At 37.4% G+C, this 26,748-nt stretch overlaps 1 protein-coding gene across 1 annotated transcript in view; it reads right to left on the bottom strand.

Moving 5' to 3' along the window:
• AK5 (adenylate kinase 5) overlaps positions 1–26,748 on the bottom strand; it is a 99,642-nt gene that overhangs the window by 14,582 nt on the left and 58,312 nt on the right. The window contains exons 9-12 of the mRNA XM_049808586.1: positions 12,920–12,962; positions 11,768–11,812; positions 3,460–3,623; positions 2,326–2,442 (exon numbers count right to left, since the gene is read on the bottom strand). Coding sequence (XP_049664543.1) covers positions 2,326–2,442; positions 3,460–3,623; positions 11,768–11,812; positions 12,920–12,962 — 369 coding nt within the window. The remainder of the gene's footprint in view (positions 1–2,325; positions 2,443–3,459; positions 3,624–11,767; positions 11,813–12,919; positions 12,963–26,748) is intronic.

Here is a 26,748-nt window from a genome sequence, read left to right as displayed (position 1 = left end):
GTTTTAACAGTTCAAGAGGCTTGCACTGTTTGAGAAGTTAAAAAAGATGTGGGCTTAATCAATGATTTAAACAAATGTCTTTTTTGTATAATTGGACTAAGATGGTGAGAAGTTATTTCCTCACAGCTCCACATGAGGAATTCCACAGTCTGTTCTAAATTATAATAGAATAAATGAGGAATCACGGCTTTCATCAGTTATAGTCATATCATCACCTTACAATAAGGATAAGAAGGAGTCTACTGACTGGTAGGATCAGATAATAGCATCTTTTTTGATAGACTGGGTCTGATTTGCTTTTGAAAACTCTATATGGTTCTCTTACAAGTTTCAATGTTGCTATTCTCTGGAATTCAAAACATGACAGAAATGTCACTCTTCTGAGTTAAAAATTGCAAAAAGTAAAAGTAATGCCCCTATCAGCTATAACAGCAATTTTTACTACTGTTGGGGTTTTTTAATTACTTTTTTCCTGACATAATTTAGCTTAAATAATGCATGCTGTGGGGACATCTGCAGGAAGCCAAACAAGTCTAATATATTGGGTCTTTACTCTGTCTTACTGAGTATCTTCCACCTCGTGATGTGGAATTTTAATACTGTTTTCTACTTCTCACCTAGCAGAAAGACCAAGGAGGGATCAGAGACATCTGCTTCTCTAGAATTATGGCTAGGTGAAAGTACAGTTATATCATAGAAAGGAATTGGGCAAAACTGGCTGGAGAATAAGCTGTTTCTACATAGCAAATTCTATTTAGGGCTGTCAAGCTTTTAAGTATAAGTACTATTCCCGATGTCTTCTAATGAAAACAGCTGTTTGGTAAAAATTATAATGCTTTTTACACATCATGTATATACATAGCATTATTCATTTGCACTTTGCTGCCATTAATTAATAAAGCCTGATATCCACCTCTTTTCATTCAATTATAATGTAGGAAGAAGTTCTCATCGCCCTTTAGAAAGAACTGCAAAGCATTATCTCAATAATGACTCATTTAAAAAAACTTCAGAGACTTACTGAGCAGCTTACAGCCACCCAAGTTCACCCTGTGAAAAGTCAAGTGGATATATATATGGATACAACAGGGATGACTTAGCACATTCAAAATTATCACTTGGGGTCCTTGTATTTTACTCCAAATGTGAAAGGCAGCTCAGGCTACAGGATCATTTGCTGCTACAGTGTCTATGGGAACGGAAAGGGTCTCTGCTTTTGCACTGGATGCATCAAGACTTGTTTGCCTGGCAATGCCTCAGTCCAGGCCACTCCAATCTCTAAGTTCTACTTTATAGCATACACCAGTGTTCACAGGACACGACACATAAGCCTGCCAGAAAAGCAGTGCTGCTGAAATAGTTCCTCCTTCTACACAAAATGAAAGAAATCTCCAATGTCTTTTTAATAGTCTGTGGCATTTTAGTAAAGGTACTAATAGATCAACATTTCCGTGAATGGCTTCTATAGCAAATCCTATCACCCATTATTTTGTTCAGCTTCTGATGCCTAAATCTTGCTAGGCTCTTTTGGTAATCAACTAAATAAAGCAGCTAAAGGTTCAGGGAGAAAACAGATGATTCATTAAAGTTTTATTACCTTTCAAACTTCTGTAGGACATTTGTGGAGTGTAATATTATAGAACATAAACTGTTTCCCCTAGTTCACCACTTCTTCTCTCCTAAACCCTGGCAAATTCATTCACAGGGCTTATATAGAGTATTTTCTTCAGATTGAGGAATGTACAGCTGAGACTTCTCAGGAGGTCTTAGCATATACTGAGGAAATCGATAACTCTCTGAACTGCCAACAGTCACTTGCAAAACACTCTTTTTATGGCTATGCCACCTGTTACTCATCACAAAAATTAAATCTGTGTTTTGCTGTTTCAAAGTGGCAGCAAGCTTTAGCAGAGTTGGCTCAATGGTAAGAGATATTAACTGTGAAGATACAGGCTTTTATGAACCTTCATCAAATTATGCTTGATGAGATTTTCGTAAGAAGTATAGCAGCCATCCACTAGAATTAGAAAACTGATTCTAAAAATGGTGCTTTCCACTAAATGTGAATTGTTCCTGGTTTATATTAGATTTGGTAAAATCAGCCTTTACTTCTCCTGGTGTTACAGAGTCTGTGTAGGTAAAGGCAAAAGCTAAAGTTGCTATATTGATGGGGTCCCAAAGTTTCAGTGACCAGCAGCACAACGCTGTTGGATTGGCTCTTGGCACGTCCCTGTTGCAATCAGCTAAAGATAGGGACCCAAACGGCATCAGAAGTACAGTTGTATCTTAATATGAGTTCTAACAGCATTACAATTATATGGTCACCTTGTTCTCAAACTCTTCTGCTTCTTTCAGCTCCCGGGGATACCCATTGATCAGGAATCCTTTTGTGTCCCCTAACTTGGAAACCATGGCTTCCTTCAATAGCTCTAGAACAATACCCTGCATTGGAAAGAAAAGGAGTTGGTTAAAAAATAAGAAAGATTGATACTTTTGTTTGTTACACTGACTTTAGTCCTACGCCCTTGAGAACTGCCTTGTTGTGCTAAAAGCAGGTCCTGTGAATGCAGGTGTTTTTCTTGTCCTGCAGGTAGCAGGGCACCCTACTTTTTCTTCTCTCAGGATCAGCTATGCTACACAAATCTAGTGTTCCAACCCATCCAAGAGTTCCCAAAGTGTTCTCTAGATAGCTGGGAATATTTCATAGTTTCAAAATTAATGTTAATACCCGTGAAACTTTGGAGTACTGCTGCAGCATTTTCCAATCTGATTGCATTTTGCGATGTCACTGATACATTACATGGAAAGTGATAAAAGAACCCCATCTGACCAAACACAAAGCAATCAAAATCAAGCCTCAGCACAGCTTTTAGTTTCCCCTGAGCAGCACTTCCTGGTATCTTTCATTAACAAACACATCCTATGATCTAGCTGCACTTGCTGAAGACCCACCAAGAGCTGGGGCTGCAGACCTGCCGCGTAAAAGTCAAGTCCAGCTGAGAATAACACACACTGCCTTCACAGTCTCCACTGAACTGCAGTCCAGCTACTCTGGGATGTCAGCCAGCTCTGCAGGGAACTGCTGCAGGTATTGTAAATTAGAATAGCTGCCAGGAGGACTAGCTCTGAATCTGAAATGTGAAGCTATAAAATGGACATAAAGTTTCTGTTTCCTGTACTTATTCTTACATTTTGCATTGCATAGTGCAGCATCTGTCTCACTGTATTTCATGACTTATTTGTTGCCTATATGAGCCTGAAATGTAAAGCAATACTGGCATACAAAGGGAAAAGAAGTTCCACAGATCTGGCAACGAGGAAACTTCTCCCTCAAGTTGCAGATTAATTTTACTTAAATGGGAATCATCAGCTCTAGTCTCTTATTTCCACCCTTTTAGACAATCTACCTACCACTGCCTTTGTTTAACTCTTAGGACCCCAAATAAAACTGTTGCTTACGCCAGGCACAGGTTCACCACATTCCATGATGTCTTTGATCAATTTACTTCTCTCTGATAATGATGACAACTCATTTTGTAGAAGGTCACCAGCAGACAGGTAAGTAAATCCATATTTCTTGGCTAACTGTTTGCATTGGCTACCTTTGCCAGAGCCAGGCCCACCTTTGTGAGAGAAAAATATCTAGAATTAGAAAAGAATATGTATCTGCCTTTTCTCAAACTATAGCAACCAAGAAAATGGGAGGAAATTGATGAGACTGCCTATTTTGCAATTTTATTTTTTTTTTTTTTTTTTTTTTTTGCAAAGGCACTCTATACAGCAGAACAAGTCATATACTTCCCTTCTGATACACTACACTGCTGACTCAAAAACGTGTACTGAAGTCCAAGGAGTCACAACAGTGTGAAATCTCTTGCAGAAGAGAACCTGTTCCTAAGACACCATTAGTATGTAAAGGAAAAACATGAAACAGCCAGCGTGGAAGGGTATTTGACTGAGTATCTATGTTCAGCTTGAGAGCTGCAACAAATATTAGCAAACTAATGTTCACTGCATCCTTACCAGGGAAATATTTTGCCCTCATTTATGGAACGGAAAGGTATAGGCAAAGAGATGGTGAAACTTGTCTCTGTTATGTGGGATGCACGTAGGTCTACAGCATCTAAGCCCTTTTGCACTGCAGTAAATGTAAGAGCACAATTTCGTTGTGCTTGCACCCTTTCCCTTTGAGCTGGAAAGCTCTCACGTGCTGGTACGTCTGCCGATAACTGAGAGCCAGGTACTGAAGCTGCTAAATGCCGACAAAGGCTCCGCCATGCTGCTCCCTGCAGCTGTGGTACTGGCTTGCTCCTCATGCATGCTGCAGGGAAGCCCAAGAGTCAATTGCTCAGCAACAGAGGGCACATGGAGACCTTGTCACCACCCGCTCTCCTACACCCACAACTGTACTCAGCTGGAAAACCAGCTCTGAAACAGGCCCAGAGTGGAACAACTGGAGGGGCGAAGGAAAGTCTCGGCCGACAGGGCGCTCAGGTGAAGCTACTCAAGAGATTTTTCCACAGGCTGAAGGGAAGGCACCTGTGGCCGGCCCTCCGGCTCACGGGGGCCTGTGGGGAGATAGGGAGGGTGGGAGTGGAAGGGTAGCGACTCAGGCGAATGCTGCAGGTGTCCTCCTGTCAGAAATGGCACCTTGAGGCTCCCTGCCTCCTTCAGCAGGAGAACTGCCGTCACCTCGAGAGTCCCCAAACCCTGCCTGGCTTGGATATCTCTCTGGCAAGGGCCCTTTTCTGGGGCTGTCTCACAGGCTCTGGACACCTCCTTGCTCTGCAGGTGCCGGCATTGCCCTGTCCCACCTCCTCAGTGGAGGTGGCTGCTCTTCCTTCCTCACCACGAAGGCCGACCCTGCGAAACACCAAATGCCTCTTCAGCTGCTCGCTGAGCGGCAGCAGCCAACCCAACCCAGTTGGAGAGATGGGCAGAACATGGAAATTGCTGGAAGCTACTTCTCAGGGATTGCACTGCTGTGGCTGTGACCTCCAGAGCTGCTGGCAGAGCTGAGGTGAGCACCCCATGAGGGCCGAACAGGATGGGGAGGGCCGAGGGGCCATATTGGTGCTGGGGGTGGCCAGGAAAGCAAATTTCCGTTGTGACAATATCAGGATTTGGGGAGAAATTTCAAGGTGTGTAGCAGCGTTTTTACAATCTCTGATGGATCTGTTCAGAAGATCTACTGCAGTAGGAGCTAATTATACCGTTGTAGGGAGACAGTGCTCAAAAATCAAAAGAGGCAACACCAAGATTAAAAAAAAAAAACAAAACAAAATAAAAAACCCAAACTCTTTTCAATGAAGTTTTTTAAGCATGTGACTTGTGTATTTATCAACTGTTGGGACTTGCAAATGTGACTACACAGCTCTATTATGTGGATTTAAGATGCTAGAAAACACATGATTTTCCTTCTTGTTTATCTCTCCATGAGAAAATACAGGAATAATGTGTTCACAATAGAGTGGATTTGGCACCATCTCCTCCTGACTTCAACTTCCTTCTAACTTTTGCATTCAGTTTAAGAAATAATTGCTCCAAGCACATCATTTTCAAAGAAGTTGCAGTAATGTAGCTGAGAGTAAAAATTGGGTCATAAGGCAGTAGCATTAAAGGAACGGTTTTGTCTACTGTAACCTGGAGTCTTTTACTTCAGCTTCACAAAGACAATTATCAGCCCATGGTGTGAGAATCACACTTGTGCTATGATTTTAGCTAGAAATGTCTTTGTCACGGTCTCATTTTCTTGCTAATGTGGATTGCATGTTGTTTTTCTATTGCCCTAAGAAGAACATTATTCTTTTGTAAAAACACTGATTGAAAGAAAACAAGGAGTAAACAAGAGTGGCTGCAGAGAAACAGATGCAGAGAAATTATAGGCAAATTATCTGTAATGAGACTGTTAAATATCTGTAGTGGCAATTAATTTTATTTCTGGTTTGGTTTGGCTTTTTAGATTAGTAAGTTTGTGTGTGCATGTGCTTGTTTACACACTCTGTCTCCTGGCCTTGAATATACTAGCAGTGCAGTGATTTCATCCTATTTATTTGGTGTACATACACAGTATTAAAAAAACAGCTACAAAGATTATTTTATTCTGTTTCTTATATAACTGTTTCTCCTCTGAATATAGAGCCGAAACAGAAATTTCATAATGTCTCTTCATATACTAAATAAACCAGATCTCTTTTTAGAAATAACAATACAAGGACAATTTTTGGTTGTTTAGCAGGTAATTATTCAGAAAAGTTGATGTGTTTCTCTAATACCTTTACCTGTTAGTATTTTAAAAGAGAACACTGTCAGAATGACACAATATGCAGGACATACACCATAATGAGAATTACTGTGCCTCCAAACATGAGTTCCAACAAAGCTGAGATTAAAATGCTGTGCTCTTTAAAGAGGAAAAGACATAATTAAATAACAGTTATGTGCTGGAAATGGTAATTTTTATGGCCACTGCTATTAATTTAGTATCATTTGATGAGCAGCAAAGCATCCTACTGCTTGACAAATGTATATGACCCACTTTGCAAAGTCTTGTGCTTTCTTATCAGCGAATGAGATGGCAGTTCTCGCTTGGCCTGATCTGAGAAGAGGCTGAATGCCCCCAGGAAATTCAGCATTGAGGGCTGAACACATACTCGGAGTTTACGCCACTATTAATTTACATGCCTGAAGTTAAAGTATTAGTTAATGTCTTGTCTCTCTCTGAAGGCCAGTATTTAGTGTGACTGAAAAAGAGCTATTTAGGTGGGAAAGAATGCGAAAGTGCATTTCCTTATTAATTAGATACTTCCTTCCTGCTCAGGATAGGACTAGCTACATAAGTAGCTTTAACAGCAAATTAACCCTGCAGTCATGAGGCTTACTATCGATTTGTAGTGTTGCAAAAATTGTATTTTGTTCTTTTAGAGGGTCTCTTTATTAAATCTATGTATTTTAAAAAAAAAAAGAGAGAGAGAAAAATCTAATAATTTACTTGAAGAAAGTTTATAAGGAACAACAGCTGAATATAAAAGATAACAAAAGCTATCACAAAGATATTTTCAGTTAAGAAGGCTTAACTGCAACTTGTTATGCTGTTTTTAAAACAGAAAAAGCTTGAGACGTTGAAAAAGGTAGTGAAGTTTTCCCAGTGGCATAATTGTTAAGAGGAGGAAAATATGTCCCCGGTTTTGTTTTTTCTGTATGCTGTTATCTTTTACTCTGCCTATGTATATTTTGGAAAAAAAACCCCAAACCACCACCACAATTGTGTTAAGTGACAGACTGAGTCACAGTAACTTGCTATTCAGATTAATCATGTTGTCTTCCAATTTTCATATATGACATGAAGATAAAGAGTTAAAGCCTAGAAAATGGCCAGAGGAGTTACGAGTGTGCTGTGACTTGTAGGAGAACGTACAACTACCAGCAGTTCCTTGATGTTAGCATGCTTTTGTATTACACTTTAGATCAGCAAAAGATGTCTGTTTAAGAAATCAAGTCTCTTACACCTGCTCTCCCTCATGCCCCAGTCCCCCCCCAAGACTATGGAAAGACTGCAAGCCTAGGCATGTGATTCAAATGTACCAGTCTGGCCTAGAGCACAACATCATAAGCAGATGAATTAATGGTAGAGGGAGCTGGGACTGATGCTGCGAGTAAGCAGGGACAGGAACAAGCAATATGAGCAGTTCATGAACCAGCTTTGCTGCCAGAAATATTAATAAAGCAGAAGTGTCATACAGACAGACTGGGATGTCTCTATTTTAAGCTTGCCAAATCTTATGAGTTTATCATATACCAAAATACCATGAACATCTACATAAAATGCCAGCAGCAGGATTTACAAGAGAGTCCCACCATTCATTTTAAAATGTTTCAATTTCTAGACCTTATTTTCATAATAAGTATCATCCTTGTATCATGGAAAAGTGCTTGCGGGGAAACCTAGCTGCACAATAGGGCCTCAGAAATGAAATCAAAATAACCCCAGTCAAGCTATCCTTATATTCAAGCTATCATTTTGGAGGACTTGATCAGTTTGGCAATTCTATCAGTGCTGCTTGGATTATTTATACAAATAAAAATAAGCCTTAGTTTCAGAATATGGCATGTGAAGGCTTCTCAATAGCATGTCATCTGTTGTTCACGTGTGATTTTAGTCTGAGTGAAACCATATAGGAACGATGCTGTTACTTAAAACGAGCAACAACCAAAACCACACCATTTTTTTATTTTTTATTTTTATGAAAGATTATTTTAATCGGAAAACAACCTGGAGCACATGTTGGCAGAGTGATGTGATGACCTGGGACATCACCAAGTTTTCATCCCTCTTAAAGAAAACATGGATTTCATTTCACAGAAAGTCAGAGAAACCAGCCTTCATCAGCTTGTACAGTTAGTGCTTGGACTGACTGGGGTTTAAATTATCAGCACTACTCATCCTATGCCTATCTGATTGTAGACGGACCTGCAATAAAATTACTGTAGCATAATTTAGGTAACGTGGAAAAACCCTCTACTCAAAGCAGGGCAAAATTCAAAGCTGTTGAAAGTCTGACATGACTTGGACAAATAAAAAATTTTGGATTTTGTGATATTTTTGGTTGTTTGGCTTTGTGTGCACAACAAGCTAGTGTCTGCAGCTGATAATGTTTTACCTCTAAGCACAGGTCATGATAGTACCTTCAGAGTGTCTGCTGAAAAGCTGGTCTTACTTACATTGAGCTTAAACCATTGTCAGCTTTGGCTCACCAGGAAGAATATGACAAGGATTCTGCAGAGGAAATTGGTTACATTGACTAAGTTTTAAACACCACATTTAAGAGTAAGTGGGGAGTTTGTCTCTGATCCCAAGTGCAGAAAGATTCCTGAAAACTTACTACTTTGGTTTCAGTCTCAATCAAAACCAAAAGTGGCTATGTTTTATGAAACTCCTGTAGAGGATAGGGAAGAGTAATGGTCCCAGTAACTGTGTTATCTATGACAATTTTCTGGATGTGATACAGATTATCACATTAGTTAAGAATGATAAAAACCTACATTATTCATTCCGGTTAAGGTTTTACTTTTCATGCTGCTCTGATGAAAAAAGATTTTTTGGGTGGGGGGGTGTTTGTTTGTGGGTTTGGTTTTGGTGGGGGTTTTTTTTAGTGACTGGCAGTAATTACATAAGTTTTGAATATTAGAGCATCCCCCGAATTTATCTTTGCACCTGTTAATTTTTTATTTTTCTCTTGAATTTTACAGGCCAAATTTAACTTGTTTTTTGCCTCTTTTATTACCCTGCTATTAACTCCCATATTTTTGACTTGCTGGTTCTATGTCTCTGCTTTGCTGTCTGGATAAAACATTGACGTTGTTGCTTAATTAATTAGAGTTGACTGTTATTACAATTAATTCCTACATTAGCTCTAATGTAAATCTTTGCTAATTAGAGGTTTTTTTCTTTGCCTTCTTGGACAGTTTTCAAGGGAAATTAGTGGGGGAGGGAATTGTCTGCTTTTTCCCTTTTGTCTTATAAACAGTATCTCTTCAGCTATGGCAGATGGTGTATTTATTTCAATTAGTTTGTAAACTACTTCAAATGCATGTCTTTAGAACTCTAGTTTTAAAACACCTTTATAAGCATCTTATTATTTCCTCATGAATACATCTATGTAATGAGTAAACTTTTCTAATGACACCTGAGACCTAGAGTTTTTCCCATTCGAGTATCTACAGCAGCATGTTCCAACCCACCTTCCCTGCTTTCTTTCTAGTCAAGGTATCATGGACTGAACATTTCTAGTGCTCTCCACTGCAATGAGTACTTAGCCACTGAGAATATGTGGTGCTTTTTTTCCCCTCTTTTCTCCCCCCACCTGCTCCCTCCCAGTTTTGTTCTGCTTCTCTGAGGCTTCTTCAAAGTTTTCTTTCATCCTTGTACAATTTACGGTGATCAGACGTCAGCTCTTGACTGACATGGAAGACAACTTCACTGCGTAGGCAAATGGTATGCATTTGGCTAGTGTGTATAATGTTAAACCTGGAGTGCATGTGGGTCAGCAAGTGATTCAGGCACATTTACCTGCCTGAAAAGGCCATAAGGAAAATTGTGGCCACTCCAACCTAGCACCAGCAAGAAATCTGTCTCTGGGAAATACCATTTGGATGGAATAAAATCATGGTTTTGCAGCCAAATGAGCAACTGTGAAGATTTTATGTTGGTGACACAAAAAAAAAAAAAGAAAAAAAAAAGAAAAAAATATACCCTTGCTCTTCGCATCAGACTTCAAGAAGCTTTTTCAGGGGTGGGAGGATAGAGGTGGGGATGGGGGTATTTGGGAAAAAGTATAAATCATTCTCCATAATTTGTTGAAAAGTAACCCATGTTTGGACTTAGTCAAAATTTTCATTGTAATATTTTCATCAAAGAAAACTTTGACTTTTGATAAAGCAGAATTTTCCTCTGTTCCTGGAAAGCATTTACTAGAAAGCCCGAGATGGATTTAAGAGCAGAGAAAAGTTGTGTTTCCAGTTTTTTCAGTTTTAAGCTGGAAGACAGCTAGTAGATGGCCTATAAAAATTGTAAGTGAAAATTAAAACCCACTCTTTGAAAAAGAAAAAGCAATCCAGAGGTAAATGAAAAATATGCCTTACCATGGACAATTTCAGAGGCCAAATTATTTGAGCATCCTCACTTTTTTTTTTAAAATCTGTGTTTACACAAACCCAAACATAATTTTCCAGTAAGATATTTGAGGCAGAGAGAATGAAAATTTGTCACTAGTGAACAGCAGGAAGATGGCCAGTGCTGAATAGGAAGGAAGGAACACCTCCTTCAACCTGCTGGTATTGGAATGTTTTTTGATGCCTCCTGAATTCTGAATGAAACTTCCATTATTTATGACTAATTTCAGAAGTCACTTTCTTTTTCCTTAGGAAAAAGAATGCACAAAGTGACTGAGTTTCATGTAAAATTACCCGTGTTTGGACATCTATCCTTGGGTCCTTAGAAATGTGTTGTTCCTGCTCTGTATTGTAAAACAGTTCTGAAAAACTCTGCTTGATATAAAAGCAATTATTCTTTCCAAGTAATTAGTACCAAGCTGTAAGCTGAAACTTGTAAATCTTCTGATTATAATTTGTTTTAAAAGGCTGTTCAAAGTTTATGCTAATTACATTGGTCACATTTATAAAATAATGGGATTAACATGGTGCTTTTCCTCTGTGGACTTCCAGAAAGCAAATATAAAGTAAACCTTGAACCTGCAAAGCCTCAGTGCATGCTAAGCATCATGCATGGTGACTAGCCCACTGACTTTTTAACAGCACGTTGAGCCCATGCAGAATTGAAACCTGTATTCACAAAGTTTTTTCACAAATGAAGAGGTGAAGAGACCTGATTTTTTTCACCTAAACCTTGAAGTTCTGAGTTATAAATTCAATCTAGTAACACTTTAACTAATGCTGGTGAGGCAGCTTTGCTGTGGGAGATCACACAATATCGTAACTGCACAAGAACTAAGGTTATTTTGAATATGCTCACACTTAAACACACCTTCTGCTCTGAGCTTTACGCAACTGTTGTTAGCATGGTCAGATGCAGGTTAACAAGACAATATTAAATCCTAACTCCCTTTCAAAAGACTAAACCACCGTTGCAGTGTAAATACTCTTAACTAAACTGTTCTGCTAAACTTTAAAAGAAATCATATACTTATAATCAAAACTTACTAACATGGGGATTTTCAAATGTAGCAGTTAAATTAGGAATCCTACTTACCGACAACAAAAATTATGTCTGATTTCTTCAGATCTTCTGCAAAGTCTGAAATGAAAATAAAAATTCTTTAGTTGGCAAGAGCTACTAATTTTAATCTTAACTGCTTTCCATACTGAATTGTGTAACACTCACGCAAGGTGATCTGATTTCACTAGATTTACATTCTGCTATAATGCTCTGCATTCCAAAAGGAGCTGTTATCTACAAGCCTATTTATCTCCCAGTTTTGTAGTTCTCGCTGCAGATATGATAAAAATATTTTACCTGAAAATTAGGCCTTGCAAATACACATAAGTTCTTTAAAAGAGGTTGGGGGGGGGGGGGGGGGGGGCGGGAAGCAGATGTATCTTGATGTAATAATGTGCCTCCTGAGCCATTGCATTTTTCTCTGAATATGGTATTACATTATAATTGCTATAGAATTTTGTCCACAACCCATTCAGATTTTATGTTCAGTATGCTACATCTGAGATGTAGTCTTAAATACCCCTGTGCCTCAAATTCAGCTAATAATAATCTTAACTGAAATCCAAGTATTACTGTCCTTTTAGCACCAAACTACTGTATGTACTACAGCTTTGCCTTTTACCGAAATTGTATTTTTGAAAAAGCAGTTCCTTCTAGTCTAAGTCCCAGTCATTAGCCTGATTATATCAGCACAGAAGGCAATCTTGCCCCATCTGAGCCTGCTGGAATTTTATTATGTCTTTGACTCAATCACTTACAAGTCACATTAATTTACCACATACAATTTTGGTTTTTATTTTGTGGCATGTATATCTCATTACATAATATCATTAGCCATAAAAGGCTTTGGCTAATCCCTTCATTCCTCTTGGATTCTTAGCAGCTCATACTTTCCAGCAAGCTTTTCATAACTGCCAATTTCTGAAAACATTTATGAGAGCTGATGCTGATTAACAGTAATATTTTCTCATAATATGGGATCCACTGGCCTAAAGAGTGTAGAAATATCTTTTACAAGCTTTAATTTGCATTCAAAGAGAATTCATATAATAAAATCCTTTGAGACATAACTTTCACAATATAAATAATCTGAATTCACTTTATCTTCTAAGTAACTGTTTAAATACAAGGGGAAATCAAAAGTTTCAAAATTAAATCACAAATGACACTGAAAAAGAAACTCACCTCCTGTGGTGTCATAACCAGAAAAACTTGACTGATCCTCCTCCTGTTAATTAAGCAATTGACAAATTGAAATGGATATTCTGTGTACTTTGCATTTCTTCTTATCTGTATATCTTTATCTTCTCCGTATTCTAACATCTTAGTTTTAATCTAAGTTGAGATATGGTTAACAATGTCATAGAAATACTGTTAGTACTGTTTCAGTTGGTAGAACACGAGCATGGAGAACCCAAGATAACTTGAGATGATTAACTGACCCATACTGTTTTTGTGAGGAACAGCTTTTTTAGTGTCCAACTGCACAGTTCCAGCACAGTATATAAGCAACTAGTGTGCATGCTGAATTACTTCTGAAGTAAATATGGTATGATAAGCTGTTAGTAGTAGAAAGGCAATATTGGAGTAAGTTTTAGAAGTGAGTTACAATATAAAGGTGAAATTAGTCTTTGGTCTGAAACAACTTGATTGTGTTTACCTTCGGAATGCAACACAAGCTCCAAGTTGTTACAAAGGCTGCTGAACTACAAAGAGGGATTATACCAGAGAAATGGAGAATGTGGCATGTTTTTTCCTGATACTTGGCCACTTAGAATTACTTTGTCACATACTGTGTAGTACAACCAACAAGGTATTACAAATACTGGCCAGCAAGAGTGTTAGACTGGGAATTCTTTGTTGTTCTTATAAATTAGAATTATATATATGCTGGACATAGTCAAGGTTCTGTAGTGTCAATATACTCACACCATCCGTTCTTTAGTCTATAAAATATCAATAATAGCATTGACAATAACGTGCTCGTATTACATCATCAGTGTGTAATATCAGCACAGAATACGTTATGCTAGTCCTTTCAAAATAGGATAGGGTTACCAAGCTGTAGTTTCTTACAGTTCTGCTTCAGTGTGCTGTCAAAAATAGCCACTGTTAGAAATTTGTATAGCTGCATGAACAGATGAAGTGAAGTGAACAGCATGGTGAATAGAATGGGTAAACTGCTGGCTGCTGTAATTTGCAAGGCTCTTGCAGGTTTCTCCTTGTGTTCCCATTATCAGTGAAACAGAAGTACTCTTCATTAGGCTGAAGTACTATTACACTCGATACATAGAACACTTTCAGTTTTTGAGTCACAGTAATTCTCAGCCTATTACACTGCAGCAAAAGAAATGCCATCTTAAAAAAAAAAAAAAAGCGGGAAAGGGGGCAAAATTAAAAAAGCAACTGGATCCACTACAAGTTTGCAGGAGAGTATTTCAGGGGGAAAAAAACCCATTTTCAAATAAGAGATTAATCTCTTTCCTACCAGTCAAGCAACAGTATTAACCCTACATGCTCTTTCTTTGTAATAATACAATAAAATATTTGACCCTGCAAAGGATGTATTATGTACAAAAGATCTGGGTTTAGATTCAGCTTCTTACCATGCCTTTGAAGGTTTATGGATTGAAATAATTTTAGACACAAAGTTTAGAGTAGTTTCTTTAAAAAATAAGATTACAGTCTCTAGTTTACAGTCAAATGAAAGAGGCATTACTTCTTTCAGTTACTGCTTTATTCCCCCCCTATAACTGCAGAACTAAACTGCCTCCATAACCCTGGGGGGCTGCTAAGAGCAGCAGGTGATAATAAAGGTCAGTTACAGTTCTAACTTTTTAGAGCTGAAATATGTAAAAACTAGAGGGAGAACTGAAGCTAAATAAGCTATCAACTGCTTTTATTTGACCAACCATATCTGCTTTAATAGAACAACAGGTTAACTAATCAACAAGCCATGTTCACATGAGGAACAAGTGCTATGAAAAGCCGTTAAAGTGAATTCTCATTACAACTCAAAAGCAGGTAAACAGGAAGTGTGACAGTGACATTGATCAGAACCCAGAATATCAAAATAATGAATTCTCTTTATATCTGTAACTGCTCCCTTTTCAGGTGCAGAAATATTGTTTTCAAAAGAATTGGGTTTTTTCTCTATACTTTTTTTTTTCAAAGGGCATCTGTTTCATAATTCTGTAAGACAACTCAGTACACAGCTTGATGTGAGTGGGACCACCAGCCCTGCTGAACTTCCATGACAAAATAAGGTTCCCCATATTTCAGAGAATAAGTTATTCCATAAAAACATTTTTTCAGACAGAATTGAACAGCACCCAACTGGGGTGGAAAGAGGTTCTGAAAGCCTGGTCTCTAGGGGAGCTATAAGAAAAGTCAGGAGGAACAAATTAGAACAGTTGGGCTACAATTAATTTTGCTTTCATGAGAAGGTGTTCCTACACAGTTTCACTAGTCTGTACTTAAATGTGACTTAGAACCATTTCTTTTCACCCCTTTCCTCCCAGTCTCCTCAAAAGTAGAACCAGTTTTTCTGCTGATCTGGATGAGGAGCTAGATGTGCTGTTTGGTTTGCAGTCCCTTGTAGAGAGTGGCAGAGACTGGCATCCTGATTAATGCCAGTCCCCTCATATTTACATTTGACAACACCTGTTTCTGATTGTGTCTTTCTAGCAAGCAGATCTCTAAAATGCAAATAAGTTAACCTATATGGGCCTGAAAGCACTGTTCTGCCTGGTTGCCAAAGTGCTCTGGAAAATAACTGTTGGATTTACCAAGTGATCGCATTAAGGAAAAGTCCCACCAATTACTAGATTGCTAATGGTATTTTATATGACATTGCCATCAGGAATACAGTGATTTAGCAGCAGAACAGTTTCTGTACTCTCGGTATAGCTGTTTCCATTTAGTTGAAAGCAAGGTGAGGAAGAGTATAATCGTATATGGAATAAGCTCTGAAGAAAGGTGGGTAGTCTATAATTTCAGATGCCTTTAGAGACAGGTTGTATCTACAAATATTGTCTGGAAACATATCAATTAGTGGGGCATAGCTGACCGTGTAACTACTTAAATAATATCAACAGTACATTAAAATGATTGCTAAATAGAGAAGTTTGCTACCTGTAAGGAATGTCTTATCTGACACTTGCCTTTAGAGCTGGAAAATGCACGCTTCTGACTGTATTCTGACTTCTTGTCATTTAACTCATTATTAGTAAATATCTGACTAGTAGTAGTTACTTCATAGGTTAATGAGTTTAAGTTACTGCCTGTCATTGCTAGGTTGTGAAGTAATTTACATAATAAAAAAAACCCTGACAGTAAATCACAGCAAATTATATGGAAATCGTACAGAATTCTTCAGATCTTTGAGTTTTGTTACTAATGAATTAGGACTTTTAAGTCATATCACTTTAAAGAAAGCAATAAATTATATTTAATTTTTTTCATCTAATGATGGGACATTTTCTTCATTAGGATTTAGCGACAACTGTTGTGAATGTTTGTTACCTGATGAAATGAGTTTTTCTGTTACCCATTAATAACCTCTGCTCCAGTCCCCCCCCCCTTTTTTTTTTTCTTTTTTCTTTTTCATAGCATGGAAAAGAAAAAAAGTTCTCTCATCACCTTTTTGTTGCTTGGATGCTTCTTGAAAATAGTGGTGAAAAGTGCCTGATACATTTTATTCCGATTTCTAACAGACAGAACAAGTTCCTCCTAGAAATTTACTGAAGAGGATAAATAATCATGGATTAAGGAGAAAAGAGGCAGTCTAGTGAGATTGAATTTAAAATACAATGTGATTGTTGCTTAAAATTATGCTCAATTTTCAAGATTGAATTTGAGAATGTAAAAATTCAAAGGAACATGTCAGGTACAAATTATTTAAACAAATAAAAACTACATGTTTCTCCATGTTGCTCTGCCTAAAAATATTTGTTGAGAATTGAGCTTAATGTGTAAGCAGGAAAAAAAAAAGCTGCATAAACAAAGAACTTTAATACAGAATGACATAATGTATTCAGTAGAAAGTACAGGCAAGAACTGACTATGTAATTTTATCATGGTGATCCCATCAGCATCCCTTTGATGGGAATGTAGGTATATAACCATCAATTTCTCAGCACACTGTAGTTTTATGTTTCTCCCTTTGCTGCTGTTACGTATTCAAAACACTTGTACTCCTGTAGCATTTTATTTCTTCAAAGAACACTACAGTCCTCCATAAATTGTCCCTGTATTTCCTTTGGGAATAGAGGCAAGGATGTTATTTCCATTTTACCAGAGATATCAGGTGACTTGTCAATGTAAACACAATTACATATGGAAGCAGAACTAGGTTTAGGACTTAGATTTCCACTTTCACCTGTAGTATATTTACTTTGAATTCTTAGTCCTTAATAAAGTAATATTACATGAAATCTCAAATGTTTGCAGATGATGCTTCTACATCTAGTACCCTTAAAATCAACTTTAGCTCTCAAATTCTCTCACCGATTAAGAATAGTTTAGGGAATCAGAAAGCAGTATGAGATGTCTGTTGAGCACTGTCTGGATATACAATTTGTCTGCTTCAGCACAGTCCAGTCTGTCACAATCTGTGTGGTTTTAGAGTTTGACATGTGTTTGGAAGTGGATTTAATAGGCATATACCCAATCACAGTGGATGGTCTTTCAGATTAGATGTATGCAGACTCTATTTCTAAAAATGTAGTGATCACTGCGTGGTGCCCTTACATATACTGCAAAAAGTAAAGACCTTGAGCAAGCTTTAGCTAGGCAAAGTTAAGCACTGGAAGAAATTGGGGCTAGTCAGAGCTCAGCTGTGGAATTCATCTTCTAAATTCCTGTTTTCTTCCTGTAAGAGTGAATGTTTGGGTTTTATGAGATATGCTGGGTTAGCTGCAGGTTTCATGTATGGGCAATAGTCCCTGGGAATGGATTTTATGAGCCATCCACTTGCTTGCCATTCAATTTGATTTATGATTCAAATCACTTTGAGGCTGAGCTGCTTTCTGCAAGCTGAGTGTTAAAGTATGCCTCTGGAAAGCAGGAGTGACTGTGCTCTGATGTCCTCTGGTCCAGAACTAATGAATATGTGTAAATAAGATACAGTATGAATGCATTCAGACTGAAAGGCTTTTTTTTTTTTCCCTGAAAGGCATACCTTATACAGCTCATACTGCTCAGCAGAGTGGAGTTATTTGTATCAAAAGGGACTAATAGTAATTAAGACGAGAGAACAGTGCTAATGTTACTTGAGGTGATTTTTGTTTGTTTGGAGTGCATACAACAAGAAAGTGAAAAAAAATAATCAGTGTTTGCAATAGCATCTACAAAATGCTGAAAGATTATTAGGTCACTATGATTCTCTTTTCCTTTTGGGTTTCTAGCAAGGAAAAGAATGTCTATGCCATTACTCTCTTAAAATAAACCTTATCATCAGTTCTGAAAATAAAACAAATTTATACCTATACAGAGGTAGAGATTAACTTGTTTTTAACACTTGTAAACCAAGATTGAGTTATCTGGCTTTTAAAGATATGCAAGACTTTTTCAGATTTTTCATTCTCATTCTTTGATAGCATAAAGAAGGATACCTATCAGTAGTTTAGGGGGAAAAAAATCACATCTGTTTGCTCTAGTGTGTGGGGGTTGGGTTTTTGTGAACTTCTGTAGGTTATTTTAATGACAAAAAAATACATGTGATTATTCAGCATGAAAATGAAAGCAAAATTTATTTAGTTCCATATTGATTTCCAGACACTGGAAAACAGGAAAAAATTTCCAAGAAATTAACTTTTAAGGGCAAACTTACCAACCAAGGTATGCAATAAGAACACTCCTTCAAGCAGGGTAGTAGCATTTTGCATGACCAGAGCAGCATAACAGTGTTCTGGTAAACAAAACACTTCATTTGCAATTTTTATATTAGGTTTAAAAGGCTAAACTAGAGGGGACAGCATTATATCTAACTTGAAGAAAAACTAGGGCTTGATTTTTAAATATCTTTGTGTTTTGAAGACGCTTAAGACACTCGACACCCATATTATCTGTGCATAGTTATTATCTATCGCTCATTTTAAAATACTTCTGTCACATATGGTATTCAGTTACTTTACAGTATATTTATAGAAAGTTCCCAGTGCCTACAAAATTCTTCACAGAAGTTATCACTATTTTTCCTTTAGCATTCTTCTTTCTGTAAATTGCCATCACTTCTTAAATGATTCTTCTCTATGTGGAGTATTTATGCTGCTTGGTATAAATTCTCCCAGGGGCTTTTTGTTACACCAAGCAACTGCAGCAGAGAAGTGCAGCAGGGGACCTTCCAATGCATTTGAACTGCAAACTTGGTGCTGCTCAGCTCCTTTTCTTTGACTGCTAACAACAATCCTAATGAACGGATCCCTCAAATCATACACCATTGGCACTATATGAGAGTGTCTCTGCCCTGAACTGTTACATTGCCTCCTGAGAGCTGGAATTCAGTGTTTGGGTTTTTCTGTTTTTTGTGGGTTTTTTTTGTTGTTGTTTGTAGTGTTTTTTTGTTTTGTTTTGGTTTTTTTTAACTGTAGATGAAAAAGGGTTTTCTGCAGGCCAGTCTCAATTCAATTTCCAAGAAGAAAAAAGATCTTGGCACAGAGAAGGACAATAGGGTGTTGTAAAATTAAGACCAGTGTGTGGCCTCAGATCCTATGATTTGCTGCTATTAAGATAAAAGTTGACAGCTGTGCTCAAATTTTACCTCTCAAAGACCTTCTCTGCTTAACATTTGACCAAGCATATTCTAGGTTTACTAAAACACCTATTTATGTTTTATTAGGTAGTTTTATAACTTTCAATAAGGAACTTCTACAGTATTCATAAAGACCTCTCTGTTAAGAAGGAATTTAACTGTGGGAAGAAAAAGCCCACTGACCTGAGATACTACTGTGAAGGAATTCTAAAACTAGGCCACTTCTCACTCCTTATGACTGGTATTTAAGCCCAAATTGACTAAAATTGACTGCACAATCATGGGATACATAAGGAGTAAAAAGACACCAAATAGGAAACATATGGCTTCCTGAAAATACATAGAGGGGTTTTTTTAAGTGTTTCCAATATACCCAGAGAAGCCACTCTTCTGCTTCAATACAAGTTATTTAAAGAGCAGTTTTGTATCCCATATAGTAAAACAGCAATCCTTGAAATCACTGCAGTTTAATATGTAAATGTAAAAATGTATACTATGTACTTTGACAGTGATTAAGAAATATTAATATGTTTTATAAAAAGCTGTTTCTTCTTCAGCTTTAAAATACAGGAATTGTTGCTACAAATATTTTTAAGGGCGGGCTTTGGTAGCTGTCTTTAGGGATGCTGGGCTATGTGAACAGAACCCATCCACAGCCCTGAGTAAGTTGTCTAAATCTAGGAAGTGGGAAGGAAGGGATTTAAAATACACCTTTGCATTTCTTTATCAGCTTTAGGTACAATATGAAATGTTCTGATGTGGATTCCTATTTGTGTCAACTGTGTGGGATGCCTGATATTCCCCAAGAACTATGCAGGTTCTCTGGGCTGTAAAGGTAGACATGTAAAATGCAGAACTCAAACTTAGATGTGAAGTTATATTTTGTGCATGAAAGGATAAGGCCTCAGTTTGCCAGAGGAGGGGCAAGCTCGTGTGAGGAAAGGAGGTACACTCTCCTAGTGCTATTGCCTAGAAAAATGAGGGTGAGATACTGTGAATTGTAATGCTTTTTTCTACAGACACCTTCCACAAGCCACAGAGGAGAGCTTCCTAAGTTACTGCAAAAGTATTCAGTGGAGCATAAATGCAGCACATCTTGAAAAATGATGCTGTCACTGTTGCTTAAATCTCCAGTAACTCACATGAGCTCACCATCCTTGTAACAGAGTCCTCATGCCCTGTACTGCCCACCAGAGCTGCAGGCAGTGACTTTTGGTTCAAAATCAGAAAAGAAATGGAGATGCAAAGACTTCAACTATCCTTAGCAGTTCAGCCCCCCCAATATAGTATCACCAGAAAGTAACTCCAAATAATGTCTGTGAAAGGAGGAGCAAACTGTTTCTGGCATTCCAAAGAAAAAGTGCAGATTGAGTCTACAGCAATTTTTCTTGCCCATTTTGCCATGGTTTGCATGGAGGAAAAAAGAGCAGTAGGCTTTCTTTCACATGCCTTTACTACAGTGTACGATGGTGATTTTGAAGAGAAAAATAATTCTTCACACTTACAAAATGATATACAACCACCAAAATACACTTGGTTTGAGCTTATTAAGGGAGCACTTTGTAACGGGCAAACTGTAGTACTTTGTTTCTGGAACTGATTTTTTTTTTAAGCATTTAATAGGATAGTTTCCATGGCAACTTGAATTGAACAGATTGTTCATTGACTTCAGCACATTTCTATTAAACATCTTTTCTCTGTAGCTAGGCCTGCCTCTCCAGCTCTTTCATGTCTTTGGATGCTTATTCATTATCTCTTTTTGCAGATATCCTTAAACTAGATTGGACTCCACCTTTCTGTGCTCTTTAACAAAAACAAATGTTGAGGGAACAGAGTTTCACAATCATTCTCTGAGTTTCCTAGAGTCCATTTTCTTTTCCGTCATGTACTTCTGTTTTAATCAGTTTTCCTGTACAACCAGAATCTGTAATTCAAACCGATACTGCTGCCTATCAGCAAAAGAGAAATGGAAACCACAGTAGTGTTCAGCATTAAAAGACCAAATGGCTTCTGGATGCTTTTGGTTGTTTTACTAAGACCTGTAACGATTAATGCTGCACAGCATATATGAATAAAACTGCTGTTATACCAGAAGTTTCTTATGTTTTCAAGTAAAGAGAAAGCATGTGATTAACATAGTACATTCTAGATCTGACCCCTTAAATAATTTAATCGATGTTTATCTGATTTTGAAAGGTAGCTTTAGAAGCCCCAATGAAAATTTCTCCTGTTAATGGAGATGTGCAGTTTGCTCTTTGTCATATTGTAATGTCAATCCATGCAGTACTGTGTCTGAACGGTTAAATAAATTACTTGGATTAAATCTTTGATGTAGAGAAAATGGAGTAAAAACACAGTGACAACTGATATGAAACATATTAAATGGAGGAAAATGGTCCTTGGTTTAATCCACAGAGCTTTAGTTAAATAAGGCTTTCAATTTGCTGTTGCCCATCAGTTTTAGGAATATTTGTGTTCGGCTTTGCATTGAAAAGCCTTTCAGGGCCTTTTCATTATTTCTCTTGAATATATAAGTTTCAAGCTATGATAATCAGTCAGGCCAGAAATGTTGTTATAGTCTTAGTGACAATGGAGTCTGTTTTTCATCTGTTCACTTAAAGCTTTCCTCCTGCTCCCCTAAAGCCTACATTCGTATGGGCTCTGGGTGGGAAACGACAGCGAGCTGTAAGAAGAGTTGTCACTACATGGCAACAACTTTTAATCAAGAGCTTGTTTCCTCTCGTTAGAATGAAAGTAAGTCTCTTTGAGGGTTTTTTCTTCCACTTCACTTTGGTTTTGCTTGTTGCTTTTCAAGTGAGCTGTCACATTTTCTAATTATAAAACATTCTGCACTTGCAGCAAGATTGGGTTATGCAATTTTCTTAATTCAATAGATTGCTTGTCACTGCTGAACACAAACCCTTTTTTTATCTTTCAGTCTGTTTTACATCTACTTTTCCTAGGTTTTTGACACGCTTGGGGAGGAAGAAAAAAGGCAATCTCCCCTTTGCATGTGCCATTGCATTTACCTAATTGCATAAGTAAACGCAGTCTGACACTGGAAGGACATGGAAATGCCTCAGTTAGGAACTGGTAACTTTGAGGCATAAAAATGCATTTCAGTGTTTTGTAGATGTGAAATATATTTCTGCCCCCGGCCCCAAATATTAGAGGAGGCTAAGTGTATTTTTAAGGTTTTACTTGAATTTTACCTGATTTTCATGTTTCCCAAATTTTAAAATTATCAATTCTATAAGCACTTGTTCAGGAGTGTATTCACTCTACAGTTGTCTGACTGTATGTTTTAACTTTTTCTCTCATTAGTCTAAATATTCCTCAGACTAGCTATGGTTGTCTTGAAAGCCTTGTTTTCACAAGAAAATAATTGGATGCTCTTTTCTTCTGGAACTCTGATGAGATTCACTGATGCCAATGTTTCAATATTCCCTTTTGGCCTGAATGCACTTGAAATAAGCCGAATGGTAGGATTCTAATTAAAAATCCAATTCTTGAAGATAAAACTTGTCTGATCTCTGGAAACAAGTGGCATTATATTGACAGCCTCTCTGGCAAAGTTGAGAAATTGAAAGGCAAGCATAAATGAACACAGTGAGCAGTGAAAACCTGTATCACACTTGAGAACATTCCAGCAGTAAAAGACAATCCTTATTAAACCAGACACTAGTCATGACAGCAATTTCTGCAAATTGAGAATATTCTATAAAGCACAGGTCTTCACTCATTAGAAGCTATGCTGTTGCACCCAAAAACGAGTGGCTCAGAACATACTCCTGATGCCTTAATATAGGTGAAAATAGCTGAAACTTATCAGTTTAATTTGCTTTTATGTTTTTCAATCAAGTCATGAGTAGCGTAATCATTACTCCAGAAAAGGCTATATAGGGATTGCTACCACATGAAACTTCAGCTGGTTCTTCCACAAGGCATTCTCAATGAGAGGTACTGTCTGCTTTTATTTTTTGGTTTATTTGAAGATTATATTTTAGGCAGTCATTCCAAAAACCTAGATTATTCCTTCTGTAATATGGGATCTGACAGCTACAGATCTGAGAAAGAACAGAAAAATAGTTATTAGCGATTTGGAGAAAAAAATTGTTTGGGGGTTGTTTGTGGGTTTTTTGTTTGTTTGTTTTTTAAAGTGAGTATTCCCCCCTCCTTTCAATGCTGTAGGGACTTAGTGATTAAAAGTTCTAGTTCTTGAGGCATTCATGCATAGCTGGTAGAAAACAATCAGCTTGCTTTTAATTTAGTTACATGAATTTAATTCTACATTCATTTATAAAATGTACAATACAAAGCTCAAGCTTTTTCTGAGTTATTTTTAATTCTATTTCCCCTGCATATTCCTCCAGAAAAGCCAGCTCTCGGCCTGTGTTAGTGTTGCTTTGCACTGTTCCAACAACAGGGACCAAGTGTTTCTCAAAGAACTTTGTTGTATTTTGGAGCACTCCTAGATGAGCTGATGACTGCATCAGTAGTTGGAACCACACCACTCATTCTCCTTGTTCCTGCCTGCCAGTAGGAGAGAGGTTATTCTGGAAGAAGTAGCTTATATCTGAAGAAATTGGATACTTTGTTGGCTTAGTTTACACTGGAGATTTTCCTGGCTCATTCCAAGAATGAGAAAATGCAGAGGTATCTGTATGTCCATTTCAGCTGTGCCAAGTGATACTCATTCCCAGCTGTGGCTTTGTCTTCAATACATGTTGTGTACTGCTCTAACTCCCAACTCCTCTTGTTCAGTGACTACCAAGATGTTCTGCTAAAATTCAGCCATTTTTAGCAGCTCAGCTGTGTAAGGTTGCTTAGAAACACCACTTCTTATCCCCCACATTCACATGACAGATTTCCTATGCAGTAACATCACTGCATGACACATTTGTATCCAGACGTGCATTCCTTTTCCACTTGAGAGTCTGGGAGTTAAGGTTGTTGGTGCTTCATGCAATTCGTAAACAGCATGTGGTAAATCACTAGAGTATTAAATCACTGCTGTAGTCAAAATGAGCTCAAGTTTTGAATGCAAGCAGTTTCTCACTCCTGAATTTAGTTATCGATCTTTTCTACCTAGAGTTATTTCTTATTTTGTTTTTCAGACTGGGTGATGATATTATGACTTTATGGTAATCTCCACTCACTTCTTTGCTTCTGTATATAATAGTTGCTTGCACCATTTCAAAATTTAGATGGTAAGGGATTTTTAGTTGCAGTTGCTCTTTCATTTATATTTTCTTCATATTTGAACAAAGCATCTCATATAAACTGGGTATAAAAATATTTATTAGTAATAGAAATATTTATATTTATTTAAATGTCACAAAAGTATCAAAGATATCAACTTACAGTTGAAGAGAGTCATTGTCAGCCACTTCATATTTATATATCTCTCTTTGACTGAAGGGCTTTTAGCACTGTTTTTACTTCATTTCTCCTTTTCTATTTGATAACAGTATTGTACTCTTGCCAGAATGGCAATGTGTTGGTCTGGCAAAATAATGAGAAAAGCTAACCGCCACATCTGGCAGAAAGAATATTTGCTATTGAGAAAGACAATAAGGTCCCATCATCGTCGTATTGTTTAGTCTCACATAAGAACCACATGCAACTTCATTCAAAACTATAATCAGTGCTTTTATGGACTGTGTTTGACATTATAAACTAGTATAATTTTCATATATTTCTTTCTGTTAATTTTATTTTGTAACTATAAAACTTGTGCTAATTATTTGAACAGCATTTCAAACATTATGAACCAAGAGTATAATTTCTTTAGTCTTCATACTCTGCCAAAAGAATGTATTTAGAATGTCAATAAAATGCAAAATTTAACATCAACATAATCCAAACATGATTTAAATATACATTCTGCTTTATAGGGCATAAATGCCTAAACCCTGCAATAAAGAAGTAGTACAATCAAGACAAACTTGATGAGAAACTTAAGATGGGGTAGAGAATGTTTTAAGAAGGACTTATGAAATAATGGGATTTAAAATGGTATTTGGAGACAGAGGCGAGCTGTCTGCTTGAAAAAAGCTGAACTGAAATAGCTGAGCCAAAAAGAACAGTAAAAGGATCATAAATTAACAGAAATTAACAGGGCTAGAACATATAACATGTTGCAGTCGAGGATAAAGTGTTGAATTGAATACTGTGAAAGAAAACCAATGAATGAATGGATGATACTGAATGAAAATTCAGTTTTGTTGGTCCTGATTTTGTCACTAGCTTTAAAATTTCATGAGGAAAGAAATCTTTTGCAAATAATGAGGAAAGAGGTGAGAACATGTGCAACTGCATTTAGTTGAATGATAACAGAAACACAGAATAACATTCTTTGCCAAGCTGTTCACAAATCTACGGAAGTGTTTATGGCATTTGTGAAGAAAATGCAAGCAGAGTTGTGCAAAAGTGAAAGGCAGAAAGCAAAACGCTTAAGTATGGTGGTGTGATAGACAGATGCCTCTAAAAATATTTTCTTTAATTGTAAGTCATTCTTTTAATGCTTATCCACAGCACAGTAACAAGAATAATAACACCTATCCTTAGCACAGTATCCAAGCCTCAGGAACCATCCTTGTTTCAGTTTGTGCCCACTGCTTCTTTTCCTGTCGCTGGGCACCACTGAAAAGAGCCTGGCTCCATCTTCTTTGCACCCTCCCTTCAGATTTCTGTCCACATTGATGAGATCCCCCCTAAGCCTTCTCATTTCTAGGCTGAACGCTCCCAGCTCTCTTGGCCTTTCCCCATAGGAGAGATGGCCCAGTCCCTTAATCATCTTAGTGGCCCTTCACTGGACTCTCTTCAGTAGCTCCATATGTTGTACCAGTGAGCCCAGAACCGGACATGGACACAGTACTCGAGATGTGGCCTTACCAGTGCTGAGGTGAAGATTAGAGGGGAAAGATGCGTACAACCTTTTTCCCCCTCTCTAGCCTTCTTTCTTCCTATGTATGAGGAAAACGCTATCAAAATTTAGTTTTTAGATGTGGATAGAATGGGATCAGTAGAAAGGCTGGTTTCAACACATTGTAAGCATTTGTTGTTTTTTTATTCTTAAAAATGCTTTTATTTTTCAAGAGGAGAATGTTTGATTTGGTTTTAGTTCCATTTCACACTTTTCATAGTTTCATGCCTCTCTCTTGAAAAATGTTTTCTCCCTCTTCTTGAATATACAGTAGACCTACAGTGCATTCCAACAATTCTATTTGCCACGTTTGCCAACATTTGAAAATTTGTG

Source organism: Accipiter gentilis, chromosome 8, assembly GCF_929443795.1.
Source record: "Accipiter gentilis chromosome 8, bAccGen1.1, whole genome shotgun sequence".
In the NCBI taxonomy this organism is placed as follows: domain Eukaryota; kingdom Metazoa; phylum Chordata; class Aves; order Accipitriformes; family Accipitridae; genus Astur; species Astur gentilis.
This window is presented reverse-complemented; position numbering and strand designations above follow the sequence as displayed.